The sequence below is a fragment of the Lipotes vexillifer genome, unplaced genomic scaffold (assembly GCF_000442215.2).
Source record: "Lipotes vexillifer unplaced genomic scaffold, Lipotes_vexillifer_v1.1 scaffold1136, whole genome shotgun sequence".
NCBI lineage: Eukaryota > Metazoa > Chordata > Mammalia > Artiodactyla > Lipotidae > Lipotes > Lipotes vexillifer.
The window spans coordinates 107,173-127,832 of NW_006769631.1; the positions used below are offsets into that span (position 1 = coordinate 107,173).

Here is a 20,660-nt window from a genome sequence, read left to right on the forward strand (position 1 = left end):
CCCGAGGTCCGGGAAGATCCCACATGCCGCGGGGTGGCGGGGCCCGTGAGCCATGGCCGCTGAGCCTGCGTGTCCGGAGGCTGTGCTCCACAACGGAAGAGGCCACGACAGTGAGAGGCCCGCGTATCGCAAAAAAAAAAAAAAAATTTTGGTGGGGGGCGCGCTGTGTGGCATGCGGGAATCTCAGTTCCCCGACCAGGGATCAAAACCGTGCCCCCTGCACCGGAAGCATCAAGTCCTAACACTGGACTGCCAGGGAATTCCCTGTTCAAGATATTTTATAAGTAATACTGAGTACCAGGCACTGTTTCAGCCACTGGGGAATCAGTACCAAAACAGATATCAGCTCTGCTTTCATGGAACTTACCTTCTAGACTGTAGAATCATATAATTAGGCACATACTAATAAGCACTTCAAATAAGAATAAAGCAGAGTAAGTGGGGGGAAGAGCACTACTTTATACCAGGTATCTTTGATGTGACATTTGAGTAGACGCCTTAGGTGGGGGAGCAGCTATGCAGATACGTGAATCAGAGAGAGTATCAGGTGGAAAAGCCCCCAGGCTAGAGTGTGCTGGATATCTTCAAGTCATAGCAAGGAGGCCACTCTGGCCAGAACTCGGTGAGTAAAGGGAAAGTGGTAGGAGATGAGATCAGAGAGGGTAACTAGAGGCCCTGATCATATAGGGCCTTATAGGCCATAAGGGCTTAGCTTTACTCATAATGAGATGGGAGCCTTTGGAGGGTTTTGAACAGAGGTATGACATGGTCTTGACCTAAATTGTACAGTGATCACTCAGGCTGCTATGCGGATAATTAGAGTTGGGGTGCAAAGGTAGAGCAGGGAGACAGGTTAGGAGACTGCTCCAGTAGTCCAAGCAAGAAGTGATAGTGGCTTGGCCTAGAGAGGTAGCTATGGAAGTGAGAAGTGAGAACAGGTAAGATTCTGGTTATATTTTCCTTCAATATGTTAAATAAGAAGGTTGACAGCACTGAGTGATCCAGTCAGTGGATGAGCCATTCACTAGGGTGGATAAATTCTTTTCCAGTTTTTTGTTCATGTTCAGTAAAAGCAAACGTCTAATTTTTACCTGTTTTTTACCCATAGGTACCAGCATGTGTTACACAGAAATCTCATTTATTTGGCCACCATCGCAGATGCCAACCCAACCAGTGCTTCAAAAGCGATGGAATAATCTTCCAGTTGGCTGTTGTGAGGAGTAATCAAATGTAATCTATTTCCTAGGAAATGGAGGCAGGATCCTTACCAACTCACCTGCTTTGAAGGTGAATGAAACCTCTGTAGCTCTTTTAAAAATGTGAAAATGCAAAGAAAGCTACTAAATTAACCGTATCCTCAGAGAGAATAAATATTTATTTTAATAATGAAGCGGATTCGCTCAATTAAGTTCACTCCAGGTGTCCTCCTTCCTGAAATAAGTGTGTTTGGACATCAGGGCCATCTTCGAGTCCACCTTTTCAGTTTCCACCTGAGGAGGAAACTGAGCAGGTGTTGGGCGAGACTCCCGACTGAGACCCTGCCAATGGACATGTATCTGTGTGTTCCCTCCTACCAGTTTGTGGTTGTGGACCCCCTGACTGCTCTTTTCAGGTTGCTTTGAAATAAAGCTTGCCTTTCCACAAAAAACTGATGAGGTATAGAAATTTTCATGTAATAAGTCTTCCATCTGGTTTTCGAGAAAAAGTGTGAAGACTTAAAAATATATGTGACAACACCATTATCATTGCTAACACAATTAATTGTAATTCTTAATTATTATCTAACATCATCTACTAATAGAAGATGTGATAGGGGAGGAAGAATATCTTTTTCTTTCTATCCTTTTAACGTTCTTGGCTAGGCCTCTATAACAAAAGACAGATTAATAAAATCATACAAATTTATTTAATATGTTTTATATGACATGGGAGCCTTCATAAGGAAATGAAGACCCAAAGAAGCAGTTAAACCTGAGTGTTTTTATAGTAAGTTTGATGAAAAGTAGAAAGTCATGGAAAAATGTGATAGGACATAAGGTTATGAGCTAGGTGTAGTAAACTGGAGGGAACTTAGTAAGGCCTTTTTGTTCAAAATCTGTGTCCCTCTGGATGTAGGGAGGACACTTCTAATATGAGGGTCTCATGACGTGTTTCATGGGAGAAGGTCTGAGAGTCCTTCCAGCATCTGCCATTTCTCAGATTCCTTCAGCTTGAAATATTCAATATGCCCAGGTGCCATATTTTGGAGTAGCATGCCCTGAATTCCACGATGTTCAATTTTCTTTTGTTCCCACAAAATGTGTTTTTGTTGATGTGTCTGAATCAGGATCCAAACAAGATTTACACCCTGCATTTTGTTGATGTCCCTTAAGTCTCTAAAAATACTTAACAGTTCCCTTTTCTTTTCTTTGCCATTTGTTGGAAAAACTAGGTCATTTGCTCTAAAATTTTTCACATTTCTGTTGTATCCCTGTGGTGTCATTATATCTGTCCCACTAATCGCCCACTTTTCCTATAAACTGGTAGAGAGGCTCATTCAGACTCAGGTTCTAATATTTTTGGCAAGAAACATCATAGGAAGTGCTTGCTTTCACATCACATCAGGAAATAACTTAATCTGATTTATTATCAAGTTCCTGATAGCCTTTCACTTAAATTATGATCTACCCAGCTTTGATCTGTTACTTCCTCAGGGATTATATAATGGTGATTTTCTATTTTATTGTTCTTTTTGCCTCTATTAGCTTTGTTCTATAAAGAACTTTCCCTCTTTGAGACTTATCTGTTAAATGAGGCAAAGAGATTCTTGTGAACCCCAAATTAAAACCTTTTGTTGGAGTCAAGGGTTGCAACCCAGGGAGGCTATAACATGTAAACAGTGAAGAGAGACCTCATTTTGAGTCCCAGATCTAACACAACCTCTGAAAGCTCTGTTTCCTCAGCTCTAAAATGGGGATAATGAAAGTAGTATCCGCCTCCTGACGTTGTGAGTTGGAGATAATGCAGTTGAGAGCTGGGCACATGGTAAACATCCAAGTGTGTTGGCTTTGTGTGTTAGCTGAAGGCTCTGGCCCTTTCTAGGCCTTCTCAAGTCTGGAAGGGAGCCTGCTCCCCCACCCATTCTGCCATCTGTAGGGTTCTGACCCATCATTGGTCTCCTCCCTCCTCTACTGTTCATGTGGTTTGTGCTCATACTCCAGGCCAAGTAGGCTGCTCATGGGCCTAATCTGATCAGCAGATATGGTGGGTGCTGTGCAATGTATTTAGTTTTGAATTAGTTGCTAATATTTTAAAAACAAGAGGATTTCCTATAAAAGCCTGGCTTTCTAGCAATGCTGGCTTACAGATCCATGTGGCAACCATGAGCTGGAGTGGGATGGCAGCTGCCCCCCTTTATTAGACAGCTTGAACACTTAAAAATCTGTTAAGAGGGTGGATCTCGGGACTTACCTGGCCATCTAGTGGTTAAGACTCTGCACGTCCACTGCACAGGGTGTGGGTTCGATCCCTGGTTGGGGAACTAAGATCCCACATGCTGCATGACATGGCCAAAAATTTTTTTAAAATGAGGGTGGATCTCATGTTGTGTTCTTACCACAATAAAGTAAAACAAAAACAAAGTAGAGAGTGGCTTCCAGATCCTGGGTAGAGGGGAGAATGAGGAGTTATTGTTTAATTGATAACAAGTTTTAGTTTAGTTTTTTTTTTAATTTTTTATTTATTTATTTATTTTTGGCTGCTTTGGGTCTTCATTGCTGCACACGGGCTTTCTCTAGTTGCAGCGAGCGGGGGCTACTCTTCCTTGCGGTGTGCCATCTTCTCATTGCGGTAGCTTCTCTTGTTGTAGAGCACGGACTCTAGGTGCTCAAGCTCCAGTAATTGTGGCACACGGGCTTCAGGAGTTGTGGCATGCAGGCTCAGTAGTTGTGGCTCGCAGGCTCTAGAGCGCAGGCTCAGTAGGAGTGGTGCACGGGCTTAGTTGCTCCGCGGCATGTGGGATCTTCCCGGACCAGGGATCGAACCTGTGTCCTCTGCATTGGCAGCTGGATTCTTAACCACCACGCCACCAGGGAAGTCCCCAAAGTTTTAGTTTTACAAGATGAAAATTGTCGTATGGATAGATGGTGGTGATGGTTGCACAACAATGTGAATGTAGTTAACAGCCTCTGAACTGTAAGCTTAAAAACAGTTAAAAGATAATTTTATGTATATTTTACAATTTTAAGAAAATAATGGAAAACAACAGCTACAACCCAACAGTGTGGCCCCAGCCTAAAGATACGTCAGTGTAACAAATAGAGTCCAGAAATAGAATCGCACATATGTGGTCACAAAGCCAAGGTAATTCAATGGATAAAAGTCTTTTCAACAAATGGTGGTGGAACTACTGTATAGACCTATGGGGAAAAGAAATGAACCTCAACTTCTACCTGACCCCACATCCACAAATTCTAATAGATCATAGACTTACACCTATGGTGTAAGGTTGGGCTACAAAACTTCTAAAAGAAAACGTAGGAGGAAATCTTCTGGAGGTTGGGGTAGGCAGAGATTTCCTACACAAAGAAGCACAAGCCATAAAAGAAAAAACTGATCAAGTGATTTAATCAAAAATTAAAAACTGCTTTGCACAAGCCACTTTCAAAACAAAAGACAAGACGCAGATTGGGAGAAAATATTCGCACTTACATAAACCTAACAAGAGAGTTGTATTCAGAACATACATATATCATCTAACAACATGTTAGTATCCAGGACCCTTGCATTCTATAAGACGAAGAACGCGATTAAAATAAAGGCAAAGGTCTTGAATTGGCACTTCACAAAAGAGGGAGAGCGGCCCTGAATACAACTATACCAGTGACGCTGGACCCAAAGCGCGGACGAACGCACAGTTCAGCCTATAGGCCTTTTAAGTGAGACAAATGGTCTAACGGGATAATGCCATAACTACTCCTTGAGAAAATGAAAACCAAAGCTCTGTCGCTCTACTAAACCTCAACAACCTCATTCTCCCAACTGTTTCACAGATTCTGAAACAGGGAAGCCGCCCGGTATCTGTAAATACGTAGACACAGCCATTGAGTAAGGACCACAGAACGTAGAGAGCACAGGCGCGTCCGGGTCTCCCAGATTGGGCGACCGATTCCAACTTACACGGGGGGAAAGGGGCGGGGCAAAACAGGGCCAGCTCAGGAATAGGAGCGCCGGGGCTGGAGGCTCTTCGAGCTCCAAGGCACGCCCACGTAAGCGCACCCCCTTCGGTTACCCACCGCCTTCGAGACCGTACTCTCGCGGTATTTGTCCCGACTCTCGCGGGGTTTAGCGTGGCACTGGGAGGCCGGGCCAGGGGGCGGGGGTGGTGGTCTCTTAGTGGCGTTGGGCTTCGGCCGTGGTGGCAACGGTTTCTTCTTTGCTCACGGGGAGCAGCTCAGGCTGGAGGCCAGCCAGGTGAAGAGCTAGCCTGCATGTGTGTGCGCGCTCCATGGGGGCCGGGAGGCCTGGGGTGAGAGGGAGTTGGTCTCGGCCTCGGGCGCTGTCGCACCAGGCCAGCGGGAGGTGACTGAGGCGCGGGCTCCGCCCTAGCCCCGCGCCCTGACCGCTTTCCTCCCCGTCTCTCCCAGCTCTTGCCGCCGCCTCGGTCGCGATGGGGGCGCAGGACCGGCCGCAGTGTCACTTCGACATCGAGATCAACCGGGAGCCGGGTGAGCCGGGACACTGGGGAGCCCTGCGGGCCCTGGGCTTGCCTTGGGGAAGGGGAGGGGTCTACCTTTATCACCCCTCCCCCAAGCCTTTTTGGGAGCTGGTAGGCGCAGTCGGCACTCTGTTTTCTCCTGAGCGAAAGTGTGCAGAGGAGTGTGGCCCGGATACACCACTCCAATAATAAACAGGCCTCACAGTCCCAAACTCCATGCACCCCCGGAATGAGTGTTCATGCCACGCCTAGCGCCAAGAAAAGGGGTGCAGTCCTTTGTGGACTTTGTCTCTCTCGGTGTCTCTAGGGGGCAAACACTCCCAATTTCGATTTCTGGTCTCTCATTCTGTACCGTGAGCTTTGGACTCGTATATTCTGTATTTCCTAATCCTTGTACAGCATTAATAGGTTAACCCCGCTTTTATTTTTTCTTAAGTATCTTTAGCCAGAATTTCTTGGTTCGTAGGAAAATGACTTAGCACAAGTCTTGGGTGATAAACCAAAGCATTCAGTACCAACAGACTTGCAGCATGTGTGCGCTTAGCATTAATGTTTTGTTTTTAGGGAATCCAGCCATTTGTTAGTATATTTTGTTGAAAATAAAATATTTTCTTCTAGAGGGTAGTTGTTTCGTTCTAAGTTACAGAGCGCATGGGGTTCCAAACTGTTTTCTTACCTCTTTTTTAGTATCTGTGCGGGAAGTTTTAATTGGAGGCATATATACAGTCTTTGTGCCAATCTTGTTCAGCAGATTCTAGGTGCTGCTGTTCTAGACTCTGAGGATATAATAATGCATTAAACAAAGGCCTCTCTTGTAGTTTATATTCTATTGGAGAAAGGCAGACAATAAACCAAAAAAAAATTTTTTGTCTTGTAGTAGAGGTACTGTTTTATTTTATTTATTTTATTTACTTATTTATTTGGTTGTGTTGGATCTTAGTTGCAGCAGGTGGGCTCCTTAGTTGTGGCATGCATGGGGGATCTAGTTCCCGGACCAGGGATTGAACCCTGGCCCCCTGCATTGGGAGCGCCACCAGAGAAGTCCCTAGGGATACTGTTTTAATAGGTCGGTCAGAAAAGGCGATTTTGAGAAGATGACATTTAAGCAGACCCGAAGGAGGTGAGGAGGTGAGTCGTGTGGATATCTTTGAGAAGAGCATTCCTGGTAGAGGGAGTAGTTAGTACAAAGGCCCTGAGGAGAAGAGTGTACCTGCAAGTTTGAGGAACAGCAAGAAAAGCCCACGGGGGCTGGAGTAAAGGAGGCAGGTGAGTAGCAGGAAATGGATAAAGGCCATAGTGAGAACAGAACTTTGACTCAGTGAGATAAGATATTGAAGGGTTTTGAGCAAAGGAATGATGTGATCTTAGTAATTTTGTTGCATTCTCTCTTTTTCATACCTTGAGCCTTGTGGATCTTAATCCTTACTCTACAGTGAATCCACGTTTTGAATAACAGGGCTTATTTTTTTTTAAGAGTTAATAATAGCAGACTCCTGGAAAGTGGAGGTCAAACAAAGTTTCTCTAGCCACGTAAAGTACAGTACTCCTTTCCTCGTATATACGTTCATATCCTAGTTTTGCAAATGACTTTCGTCATGAAACATCTCCAGGATACGTTTGGTAAATGTAAAATGAACTTCAGTCCCCAACACTGTAATACCTTTCTGGTAGAAGTGACTAGAACTCTTGAGAACACTGAATCATATAGAAAACAAGGAATGCTTACATTGTTCTAGGTTGAACCACTTGATAATTGGCAATTTCATATGGTTCAGTCTCATATATAATACTCCTCTAGCACTTTTCTGTACTTTTCAGTATATCATGTAAGTAGTAGATACTTGATTTTTACACAACTTTTAAGGATCACTTCAGTTGTTTGAAATGAGGTGTCCTGCTTTGCAGGATTTAAACATTAGTATGTATGTCATTGAGTACTTATTCAAGTAATGCTCTTCTGCTATAGTTAATAATTCACTTGATATAAATATCAGTATAAAGTAATACCTTTGATTTACTTTGATGAGCAGAGATCCTTTAAGAGTGGACATACTATCCACATTAATGAGATATCAAGAAGTACTGATAAAAACTGAGTTGAATACAACACAGTGTGTATTCTTTTGCGTTACTATCAGTGGAAATTTGTATATTTTTTTAGCAAACATGTGAATTAGACTTTTGAATTGTAAAGCCACCAGATGAATGCAAATATATATTAAAAGAGAAAATGTCTTTAAATTATTTGAGTATAGTTACAGAACGCTTCATGCTGTGATTTCTCCTTGAGTGAGTTTTGGTAGTTGGTAGCTTTTAAGCAATTGGTCCATTTAATCTAAGTTGTCAAACAACATCATTCCTTAATTTTGTGTCTGTGGGATCTATAGTGGGTATTGCCTTTATTCCTTATATTGATAATTTGTGCCTGTTGTCTTTTTTTCTTTGGCCAGTTTGGCTAGATGTTTATCAATTTTACTGTCAATTTCAAAGAACCAGATTTTCGTTTCATTAATTTTGTTTGTTTTGTTTTCTGCTTTCAATTTCATTGATATCTGCTCTTTTTTTCTGATGCTTGCTTTGGCTTTATTTTACTCTTTTTCTAGTTTCTTAAAGCAGAAACTTGGATTGTTGACTTGTGACCTTTCTTGTCAAGTATTAGTATTTAATGCTATAAATTTACCTCTGTGAAGGACCCCACAAATTTTGTGTACCGCACAAATTTTGATGTATTGCTCATTCTCTTTCAGTTCAAAATATTTTCTAATTTCCCTTGCAGCTTAGTCTTTGACTCATGAATTATTTAGAAGTGTTTTACTTTCTAAATACTGGGATATTTTACAGTTGTCTGTCTAATAATGATTTCTAGTTTAATTGCATTATGGTCAGGGAACATACTTTGTATGATCTCAGCTTTTTAAAATTTATTAAGGTTTGATATGTTCTATTTTGGTGAATTTCCCAGGTACACTTGAAAAGAATATATATTGTGCAGTTTTTGTGTAGAGTGTTCTGTAAATGTCATTTAGATCCAGATGGTTAATAGTGTTGTTCAGTTCATCTGTATCCTGGATGATTTCCTGTATTCTTCTTTTATTGATTACCAAGAGAGGAGTGTTGAAATCTCTAGTTATAATCGTGAGTTTATTTCTCCTTTCAGTTCTGTTTGGTTTTGCTCCATTTACTTTGAAGCTCTTTTGTTAGGTGGATGCTTACACATTTAGGATTATGTCTTTTTCTTTTTTTAATTTAATATTTATTTATTTATTTATTTTGGCTGTGCCGGGTCTTACTTGCAGCACATGAGATCCTCGTTGCAGCAGGCAAACTCTTAGTTGCAGCATGCCTGCGGGATCTAGTTCCCTGATCAGGGATCGAACCCGGGTCCCCTGCATTGGGAGCACAGAGTCTTACCCACTGGGCCACCAGGGAAGTCCCAGGATTGTTATGTCTTCTTAATGAATTAACTCACTTATCATTATGTAATGACCCTTTTTATTCCTGGTAATTTTCCTTGCTCCACAGTCTACTTTGTCCATTGTGAATACAGCTACTGCAGCTTTTTATTAGTGTTTACATGGTATGTCATTTTCTACTTTTTATTTATTTATTTATGGCTGAGTTGGGTCTTTGTTGCTGGGTGCGGGCTTTCTCTGGTTGCAGCGAGTTGGGGCTACTCTTCGTAGCGGTGCGCGGGCTTCTCATTGTGGTGGCTTCTCTTGTTGTGGAGCATGGGCTCTAGGTGCATAGGCTTCAGTGGTTGTGGCATGCGGGCTTAGTAGTTGTGGTGCACAGGCTTAGTTGCTCCATGGCATGTGGGGTCTTCCCGGACCAGAGCTCGAACCTGTGTCCCCTGCATTGGTAGGCAGATTCTTAACTGCTGCACTACCAGGGAAGCCATCATTTTCTACTTTTAACCTACTTATATCGTTATATTTAAAGTGGGTTTCTTGGAGATAGCAAATCGATGGGTCTTGGTTTTTAATCCATTTTCACATTCTCTGTCTTTTAATCAGTATATTTAGACTATTTACACTTAATATAATTGTTATGTTTGGGTTTGTCACTTTAATAATTGTTTTTACTTCCTCTGTTTTTATTCTGTTCTCTTTTTTGCCTTTTGGATTATTTGAATTCGTATTTTTTAAATTTTCTGTTGAATTTTTAAAGATATCTCTGTATAGTTTTTTTAGTGATTACTCTAGAGATTACAGTATGTATGCTTGGCTCTTTACAGTGTACTTAGAATTAATATTTTACCACTTCAAGAGAACTGTTAAAACCATCCCACATATAGCATCCTTTACCTCTCACCTTATGTTGTACTTGTCCTAGGTATTACATCTGCAGACACTGAAAACTGGCTTTCAAATGTCACACATATTTTAAAGAACTTAAGAGGAGAAAAAAAATACTCTTATCATTACCCTTTCTGTTACTGTTTGTTTCTTTTTGAAGTCTGAAGTTCCTCTGGTAACATTTCCCTTCCACATGAAGAATTTGCTTTAAGTATTTCTTTAGAGCAGAACTTCTGGCAGCAAATTCTCTTTTCCTTCAACTGCAAATTTTATTTTGCTTTTATTCTTAAAAAATATTTTCAGTATATATAGAATTTTGGGTTAATAGTTATTTTCTTTTAACACTTGAAAAATGTTCCACTCCCCTCTGGTCTATATGGTTTCTGATAAGAAATCTATAGTGATTCGAACTGTTGCTCCCCCAGATGTAAATGTATTGTTCTTGTCTGGCTACTTTCAACATTTCTTGTCTTTAGATTTCAGCAGTTTATTGTAGTGTGAATTTCTTTGTGTTTATTTTCTTTGGGGTTTGCTGATCTTTTTGAATCTGTGTCTGTCTTTTGCCAAATTTAGGGAGTTTTCAGCTGCTATTTCTTCAAATATGTTTTCTATCCAACACTATTTCCTCTCTTTCTGGGACTTTGATGACACAAATATCAGAGGTTTGATACTACACCACAGGTCCCTGAGGCTCTGTTTATTTATTTTTTCCATCTTTTTTCTGTTTTTCAGATTGGATAATTTCTATTAACTGGTCTTCGAGTTCACTTTTTTTTTTCTGAGTTCACTTTTTCCTCTGTCATCTCTGTCCTCCTGTTGAGCCCACCCAGTGAATCTTTAATTTTGGTTATTATACTTTTTCATTTTAAAACTTCCTTTTGGTTTTGCTTGTAGCTTTCTATTTTTCCAGCCATTTTAAGAGTGTTTGTCCGTACTTAGTGGAGTACGGTTGTAATGGCTGCTTTAAAGTCTTTGTCTAATAATTTAAACATCTGTATCATCACAGAGTGGCTGTCTTTGATTGTCTTCTTTTCCCTTATGAGATACGAGATTTTCTAGGTTCTTTAAATGTCGATAAATGCTGGATTGTATCCTGGACATTTTGTATGTTATGTTATATGACCCTAGATCTAGTTTAAATCCTGGGGAGAATATGGACTTGTGTTGTTGATGATGATGATGTTATAGCAAACAGTCAACCCAGTTAGGTTCAGCCTGCAAGTTCCCACCCACCTTCTGCTGTTTAGTGTCAGATCCATGCATAGTTCATGGATAAGCTCACAAATTCATGTACAACTTAATGGGATTGTTTTTTGAGCTCCCTCTTTTTTGAGATCTCCCCAACACATTCTGGCCCTTAGGGACTCCCTTTTTTGGTCATCTGGCTAGAAAGCAAGGGTTTTAGTTTCCCTGTTCTGCCATGTGCTTCCCATGACTGTGTCTGTCTCTGAGGGTAAGTGGCAACAGGATAGAGAGTAAAATGCAACAGGGATTCTTCCTAAGCTCTTGGGACCACGGTTCCTCTAGTCAGAGAGAAGGGTTCCCCTCCCTTGGAGTTTTATATGCTTGCCCAGTCACCACTGCTGTCACTGCTGCTGCCACTGCAGAATTCCTTAGGAGCTGAGACAAGAGAGTATGGAAAAAATACACCAAAAAATGAGATATCCCCTATTTACTCTGATCTGTTGGGGCCCCCTTTCTAGAAATAGAGGGCTTTTCTTAGAGCTCTTTCTCTCTGTACCCAGTAGGCAGTTCCAGGTTTCAGATTGCTTTTGATTCCAGGCCAAGAGATATGGGAGGCAAAACAAAAACAAAATTCATTGCCAATTTGGTGGGCTTTTGTGTTCTGATGTCCTTCCCCAATGCCTACTACCATTATTTTTCAGTCCTTAGGTAATTGTTCCTTGCTTTCTCTCCAAGGTTGTTTAGGTGTATTCAATAAGAAAGATAGGGCGGGGTCTATTTACTCCATCTTGACTGAACCTAGAATTCCTTATAAATTTTTTAAAGGTCCTAACTGGTAGAAATTAGCCAATCCTTTTTCATTGTCTTTACAAGTAAATTCATGGTTTCTGAAAGTAGTAGCTTTTTGTGTGAAATATGATACCCAGTTTGGAAGTATAGATATGAAATTTTCATTGACAACTTTATTTTTCTGACAGGTAGGCCCACCCTTCTTTGGTTAAATGTTACTTCTCTCAATGGTTGTTAGTGGTTGGTTAAACTGAGTACCTTCCAGGGCAGACATGAAACAGGAATCTTGTTTTTCCTTCTTTGGTGCCTCAGAAACTTGCCTTTTACTTGCCTTATTCAGATCTTGTATCAAGAAATGGAGTACTGGAGCCCAGGGGACCAGGTTTTAGATATCTATTGCAAACTGATTTAAGCCAGTTCAGTTAAGAATGGCTATTAAGTTCTTTTTAGAGTATATCGGGGAGTCACTGATAAGTTAGGTGATGGCTGTAGATTGCCTTTGTCACAACCTTGCTACCAGGGCACGGTGAAAGCAAGTCTCATTTGCCACATGTAGACGTTGGCAAGCAAGTACGCACACAAGTAAGTCATATAACCAGTTCTGTAAGTTTGATGAAGTCCCAGTTCTGTCCTTTTCAGTGCTCCAGGCACTCTTTATGTGAAAGATTTCTGGTCTTAAAAATTGCCCTGCGAGTCTTTTAGTGTTCTGCACCAGAATCCTCCAAAATCTTGACTAGACCCAGGACCTTTTTGGTGGACCCAGCCTTAGGTTCCACTCCAAAGGGTGACTCCAGATTTATATGTCCTGTTAATGGAAGGGTATGGATTATCTCCAAATGTTTTTATTCAGTCTGTATGTTCCAAACATCACTAATTTACCAATAAGAAGCCATTTCTAACATTCATCTTGCTAATTACAAGGCCTCTGTTTGATTAGAAATAAAGATAGCAAAAGCAGTATTAGAAGCCACCTCTGGAGTATGGCCTTTGATTTATCACCCCTGAAGGGTGTTTCTTTCTTAGAGGCCTAAGGTATAGTTTTAAAACTCATCTGATTACTTTACATGAGAATGTCTATGTAAGGTATTTTAAAATAAATTATAGCTGTAATATACTACATTATAGTAGTATAATGGTGTAGACCTTTTGTTTTCAAACCGCGAGATGGTGTCATGAGGCCAGGAGGAGTCAAACCCCCATTTTTTTCACTCCCATTCCGTTTGTATCCAGTAGGGTTTTCCAAAGGTTGCATGGCATATGATGACACAACAGATTGAATGCAGAAGCAGATAGGAAAATCTAACTATCTTCTGTTACACTAGACATTAATGAGATTTGCAAAAATGTAAAGCAATGACACTCATTAAATTTTTTGTTCATATTTGAAAATGTAAATTATTTAAAATAATCCATATTAAAAAGTCTTTAAGGTTCTCAGGAATTGCTTAGAGTATAGAGAGATTCTGAGACCAAAAAGTTTGAGAACTGCTCTTATAGACACATGCTTTCATAGAACTCAAGCATTGGGCTTTATCTGCAGATGTTTTAAACTTTTTGTTTGCATATAATTTCACATTTATAAGAAGTTGAAAAATAAAAATAGGAAAAAGAATGCCCATCTATTCTTTACCCAGATTAATCTATTTACATTTTGTACCATTTGCTCTATTAATCTCTCTCTTTCTGTCTCTACACACACAATTTTTTCTGAACCATTTGCAGTTCATCCACATCATGGCTCTTTACTCCTAAATACTTGTGTATATTTGTTAAGAATAGGGATATTCATTAAAAGAGTCTTAAGAAACATTAAAAAAAATTTTAAGAAAGAAAACAATAGGGATATTCTCTTACATAACCACAATGCAGTCACCAACTTCATAAATTTACATTGATACAATACTTTAATCTACTGTCTCTGTATTCCATTTTTGTCAGTTAGCCTAAAAAGTCAATTATAACATTTTTCCCCTCTAATACAAAATCCAGTCTGGCATCAGATATTATATTCAGCTGTCATGTCTCTTTATCCTTCTTTTTCATAGCCTTTTTTTTTTTGGTCTCTATGACATTGACATTTTACAGGAATACAGCCCCTTCCCTTTTTATTTTTTAAAATTTATTGATTTATTTGCTTTTGGCTGCATTGGGTCTTTGTTGCTGCAGGCGGGCTTTCTCTAGTTGCATCGAACGGGGGCTACTCTTCGTTGCAGTGTGTGGGCTTCTCATTGTGGTGGCTTCTTTTGTTGTGGAGCACCGGTTTGAGGCACACGGGCTTCAGTAGTTGTGGCTCACGGGCTCTAGAGCACAGGCTCAGTAGTTGTGGCGCATGGGCTTAGTTGCTCTGCAGCAGGTGGGATCTTACCGGACCAGGGTTTGAACCCGTGTTCCCTGCAATGGCAGGTGGATTCTTAACCACTGTGCCACCAGGGAAGTCCCCCGCCTTCCCTTTTTAAATAGAACATTGCTTATTTCATATTTGTCAGAGGCTTAAAGTTGGTTTTCCAAAGTGTTTCTTTAAAGGAATGCTTGACTTTAGAATTTTGCTTTATGTGGGCCTCAGAGCAATATTATAAAACCCTGGCAAGTTATCAAAATAGATAAAATGGGGATATCATTGAAATGGATGTTTTAACTTTACTGCTCAAGGTTCACGTGAATTGAAGAAACTGAATAAAAAATGTATTCTTAGTAGGGCTTCCCTGGTGGCACAGTGGTTAAGAATCCACCTGCCAATGCAGGGGACATGGGTTCAAGCCCTGGTCCGGGAAGATCCCACATGCCACAGAGCAACTAAGCCCATGCGCCACAACTACTGAGCCTGCGCGCTAGAGCCCGTGAGCCACAACTACTGAAGCCCGTGCGCCTCAAGCCGGTGCTCCACAACAAAAGAAGCCACCACAACGAGAAGCCCACGCACTGCAACGAAGAGTAACTAACCCCTGTTCGCTGCAACTAGAGAAAGCCCGCACGCAGCAACAAAGACCCAACACAGCCAAAAATAAATAAATAAATTTATTTTTTTTAAATGTATTCTTAGTAAACATTGTAAAGTATTTGGAACTGAAACTGAGAAATAAGTTTTAAGTAAAGAGGAAGACAAATGTTTGAGTACTGCTTATGACCTTGGACAAGCCACTTGACCTCTTTGTAAATGGAAATACTATAGAGTTTTGTTATTGTGGTTCTAAAGATAGCAGTACAGTGAAATTTGCTTGTATTCAAAATTACCCTTTAAACTTTAGACTCACACTCAAGATAGCTTATACTTTGAGATAGAACGAGCATATGAGATCTGATTTGTACTGAGGGAACAGGAGAAATGAATCTCCCATCTCAAGCACACCCTGGGTCATAAGCTCATGAATACAGTGACTGGATGCAGTGGTCTGCAGTATTTAAATGATTTCTCCCCTTTTTATACACTCATAAATTAATAGGACTTCAGTGCAATAGTGCCTGCATAATAAGGTTCTTGGGAAGTAATTAAATAATACAACCACCTGTCTTACAGATCGTGTTTTTGTAAAATGAATTTATTCTAATGGATAGATTAATTAAGGAGCAATACCGTTTGTGTTGTGACACAATTAGATAACAAGGTGGGGAACTAGTGACACGGATGAGAAGAACTGTGAACAGCACTGCTATTCTGAGTTATTCTTGTTGTCCTAATAGTAATTTGAAAGACCGCAAGAAGGATTATGCTAATGACAGTGCTGAGAAAGGCCAGAGTGAGGTGCGATCAGTTGTAGGATTTCCTCAATGATGTTTAAGTTTTATAACATATTCTTATAACTAAAAACATGCCTTTATTATTGATACTCTTAAGGAAAAATATCATTTTTACTATGACCTGAAATTCCCTTGTCCCCAACCCCTATTGTCCCATGGAAACAGTTGTCTTTATATGTGATTTTTTGGATAATGCAATGTTTCTTTCGGTTCTGTCGTTATTGCAGAGCTGCCTGTATTTGTAAAGAACCTAGCACAGTATCTGACACACTTTTTTTTCAGTTGCTTTAATTAGTGCACATGCATGAGCATGAGCTCAAGCACTGAGCTCATGTTCAATTTTAGGGAAAAGGCTTGTTTCCATTTCTGTAAGCAACAGTGTTCTCCCCCACCCCTTTTTCTCCTTATTTTTTTAGAAGTAGGGCCCAGAGAATCCCAGTAATAACACCAGGCCTGGTTGAAAGGTCATGAAAGAAAATTCATATGGATTTTTATGGGGACTTTGAGAGAAGAAAGTTCACTTCTTAGCACCGTCTTTTTCCTTTTTTTTCTTTGCCTCAAAACGCCAAGTGAAATATACAAAGATTTTTTTCCTTTTCTACCTTTCTAAACATAAGATGGCTGTTCCTTTTCTAATTCTCACCTCCTACCCCTGTTTGAGTCCCAGTGCTTTTCTGTTATTTTTCTACCTTTGTTGGTGTTCATCTGTCAGTGTTGTTGCAAAGGAAATTCTGACGTTGGTGGATGAACTAGATGTCCAGTATGATATTTTACAGTTCTGATATGTACATCATTCACTTTAGAGCCTTTAGCAGGTTTTTAACCTTGCACCATGGTATTGAGCCCAAAACAATTTGGTTTTGTTCAGTTTTTTTCTCTTGCTCTTAAAAACACAGTGCCATGGAAAAGACAAAACCTCTGCTCTAACCCCTGCCCCATGAGAATGAGAGGTCAATAGAAATTTCTTTTCTTCATCAGGTTAGAGGGTAAGATATTAGAGGTGAGCATTTTTTAAAAAAATCATTGTAGTTAGATATCCCTCTCTGAATATTAGACCTGGAAATATAATCACATTTAACTGTTTTCATATGTATTGTATCACTAGAGTGTTCATAATTACTAATCATCTGTAAAGGAGAAACTAAAAATATTTGAAACTTTCATCAGTTTTCACTTGGAGGCATTAAAGATTTTTTTAAAAAACCCTTGAGGGACTTCCCTGGTGGCGCAGTGGATAAGACTCTGTGCTCCCAATGCGGGGGGCCCGGGATCAATCCCTGGTCAGGGAACTAGATCCCACATGCAACTAAGAGTTCACATGCCACAACTAAGCAGCCCACATGCTGCAACTAAGGAGCCCGCCTGCTGCAACTAAGACCCGGTGCAACTAATTAATTAATTAATTAATTTTAAAAAAAACCCTTGATATTGAAGTTACTATTACTATAGTCCTAAAAGAAAAGGCGAAGTTTCAGTTGTTTTGATTATATCTTTTATTCTGAAAATTAACTATCTTAAAGGGATTCCAAAGATCTAAGTATGTTCTAGTTTGCAAAGCTAGATGATTTTGAACTTGACACCCACCTAGCCAGCCATTTCTTAGGGATTTATGAAGAGTGATGGAAATACTTTTATCACACTGGTAAAATATTTCCAGGTAAATACAAAGAGTAGTATTTAATATTATTGATATTACATGCAGTTTTTAAAATTCTGAAATGATTTTAGATACATTGCTGTCCTCCTTTTTGCTTTCTTTCCTTACCTTTTTCTTCATTCCTTTAGATATCAAGATCAGCTAGAAGGTTTTGAAATTGCTTTAAAATTTGGTTCCAGCACTCCATTTGGCACTGTTGACTTGGGAAAGTCTCCTTGTATGATTCCATCTCCCACTTTTTATCCTTTAAGATTGTCTCTTACGCAGTAGCTTTTGTTTTGTCCTCAGAGGAACTGACTGACATGGCCAGGAATAAATTAAAATCATAGTGATACACAGTAAATCACTCTGTGTCTGTACTGAAAATGACTTATGCTTGGTCCACAGTTAATTTTGATTTATTCCACAAGTCTCCTTGAGTATATACAGATGTTCATAATGGAAAAGATTTTGTAGAATAAAGGGAAAGGGAACTCAAGAAAGTGATTATAAATCAAAATTCCATTTCTTATTTTATTGAGACACTTTCGGGAGGTATGCAGAGTCAAAACCATTTTTAGAATAATGTAATTTGCCTCTTGCACTCTCATTCACAAGTCGAGTTTTCCAGAGATTACACAATATGTGATGATGTCACCACTCTGACAGCTGATGGAATGTGTGCTTGTATATTCTTGTTTTTTGAAAGTTTCTGAGTTTTAATTTATAATACCGTAAATAGCAATAAATATAACCACATTTTCAAAGCTTAATCATTTTTAAGAGTTTAAAGGAGGACTTCCCTGGTGGTGCAGTGGTTAAGAATCCGCCTGCCAACGCAGGGAACACAGGTTCGATCCCTGGTCCAGGAAATTCCCACATGCCGTGGAGCAACTAAGCCATGTGCCACAACTACTGAGCTCGCGTGCTACAACTACTGAAACCCACGTGCCTAAAGCCTGTGCTCCACGACAAGCGAAGCCACCACAGTGAGAAGCCCATGTGCCGCAACAAAGCGTAGCCCCCGCTCTCCACAACTAGAGAAAGCCCATGCGCAGCAACGAAGGCCCAATGCAGCCAAAAAAATAAAAATAAGAAAAATTAAAAATTAAATTAAATAAACTAAAAAAATTAAAATTTTTAAGATAGAAAGAAAAAATAGTATAAAGGAGTCTTGAGACCAAAAGGTTTGTGAAACACTTCTCTATTGGCATAGTTAAATTGAATTTTCAGACTTGCTCCTTCTCATTTCCTGTTTATTGTAGTAGTTTGTTTGTTGGTTAGTTTTTAGGAACCATACCTATTCTCTTTATACTCTCCCGGGAATAGAATGTGAGTTTTAGTTGTGAGTGGCAGTTCAGGAAGTTGTCTGTAAACAGTTTTTTCACAAAGGTAAAAAGCTGATGTAGAGGACAGAACTTTCTTCTAACAGTACTGCCCAGAATGACTATCTTATGATATGATGTTCTTATCACTGGAGGGGTTCAAACATAAATCAGACAACTATTATCAAGAGTATTTTTTTTCCCTTGGCTGCGTCGGGTCTTAGTTGTGGCACTCGGGATCTTCGTTGAGGCACATGGGATCTTCCGTTGCGGCGCACAGTGTCTTCATTGCAGGCTCTTGGGCTTCTCTCTAGTTATGGTGTGCGGGTTTTTTCTCTCTAGTTGTGGCGTGCGGGCTCCAGAGTTCATGGGCTCTGTAGTTTGCGGCATGCGGGCTCTCTGGTTGAGATGCGCGAGCTCAGTAGTTGTAGCACGCGGGCTTAGTTGCCCCACGGCATGTGGGAATCTTAGTTCCCAGGGATCGAACCCGCGTCCCCTGCATTGGAAGGCGGATTCTTTACCGCTGGACCACCAGGGAAGTCCTTCGAGAGTATTTTTAAAGAAGATTAATAGTTCAGGTAGGAGATGTACTATAAGGAATCTAATAATATAAGGTCCCTTTAAAAGACACTTAAAATCCTACAGTTTTAGGGCTGAAATCAGTTTGGTTGCATGTGAATCCTAATGCTAATAGAGTGGGGTTCTTGTTAGTTGGTATTGCCTAGTTAAATTCTTTCCTGTTGAATCTCTTAAAAAATTAAAATGAATTACAAAAAGGACCCTTTGATTTGTTAATTCTGTTTATTTCTCCCATATAAAATATGATATATTTAATCAACTTGCTTACCTTTTTTTCATGTGTTTTATTTCAGTTGGTCGCATTATGTTTCAGCTCTTTTCAGATATATGTCCAAAAACTTGCAAAAACTTCCTTTGCCTATGCTCAGGTAAATGAATTATTAAATTATTTCCAATGAGAAGTCCTGGCTTACAGTTTTACCTTGCTTAACAGAGTAGATATTTTCCTTAAAAAGTAATGATCTGTGAAATGAGTTTAGCAAATAAAAAATATTATTTTCATTGATATGATGTTAGGGAAGCATTTCTTAAAGGGAAGAGAGGAGAAAGAAATGGTCTCAGAAATGAAAAAGGAAGTATCACCATATGTAATGAAGTCTTTATCCATTGTAGTTTATAAAATAATAGTATATTCAAAACTGACTTATTTTGGTAGAATTTTACAGATTTTAGTACTTTGAACAAATTTAGCATTCCAGATTTCACAAGAAATTTAGGATTAGAAGATAGAGAAGCAGAACATAATGAGATTGTTCTTTGTTACATGTAATTGGATTTATATTTTTTAAAAGTAGAAAAAATAGGGAGGAAAAACATTTATGATGTTACTTATCTCTTACAGTGCCCAACACAAGGGAGGGATTTGACAAAGGATTAATTGGATGGTGCTTTCCATGGAAGGATATGTTTGCAGCTAAACTTCATTTCTTTTTTTTTTCCAGGGGAGAAAGGCCTTGGGAAAACAACTGGGAAGAAGTTATGTTATAAAGGTTCTACATTCCATCGTGTGGTTAAAAACTTTATGATTCAGGGTGGGGACTTCAGTGAAGGTAGAGCTAAAAGTTATGCTCTTAATAACTCTATCAGTTTCTAAAGCATCTCATTATTACTTTTAATTGTAAATATCGTGTCACAGTATGATATAATTATCAGGTGGTCAGTGAATAGTTGTTGGGTGAATGAATGTTATAGGCCAAAAATGTATAAAAAGCAAAATACTAAGACTTCTTTTTGTTTGTTTTTATGCAGTTTTAATACAGTTACTTGGTGCCAAAGTACTGTTCAGTTGTTTTTATTCTTTTAGAATTTTGTTGGTGTGATTGCTGTTTGAAATAAGTGGGTTATGGAGATAATTTTTTAAATAGTTTTTATTATAATGGGATTGGATTTATAGTTTAAAACTGAGGTTAATTGAGGAGTCT

At 39.5% G+C, this 20,660-nt stretch overlaps 3 protein-coding genes across 3 annotated transcripts in view; 2 read left to right on the forward strand and 1 right to left on the reverse strand.

Moving 5' to 3' along the window:
- Positions 1–1,196, forward strand: part of SS18L2 (SS18 like 2) — a 2,697-nt gene extending 1,501 nt beyond the window's left edge. The window contains exon 3 of the mRNA XM_007445689.1: positions 1,109–1,196. Within this exon, the coding sequence (XP_007445751.1) occupies positions 1,109–1,196 (88 nt within the window). The remainder of the gene's footprint in view (positions 1–1,108) is intronic.
- The window catches only part of SEC22C (SEC22 homolog C, vesicle trafficking protein), a 33,156-nt gene extending 27,434 nt beyond the window's left edge, over positions 1–5,722 (reverse strand). The window contains exon 1 of the mRNA XM_007445692.1: positions 5,601–5,722. The gene's annotated coding sequence lies outside the window, so the exon portion shown is untranslated. The remainder of the gene's footprint in view (positions 1–5,600) is intronic.
- Positions 5,648–20,660, forward strand: part of NKTR (natural killer cell triggering receptor) — a 45,593-nt gene continuing 30,580 nt past the window's right edge. The window contains exons 1-3 of the mRNA XM_007445688.1: positions 5,648–5,705; positions 19,533–19,607; positions 20,181–20,288. Coding sequence (XP_007445750.1) covers positions 5,648–5,705; positions 19,533–19,607; positions 20,181–20,288 — 241 coding nt within the window. The remainder of the gene's footprint in view (positions 5,706–19,532; positions 19,608–20,180; positions 20,289–20,660) is intronic.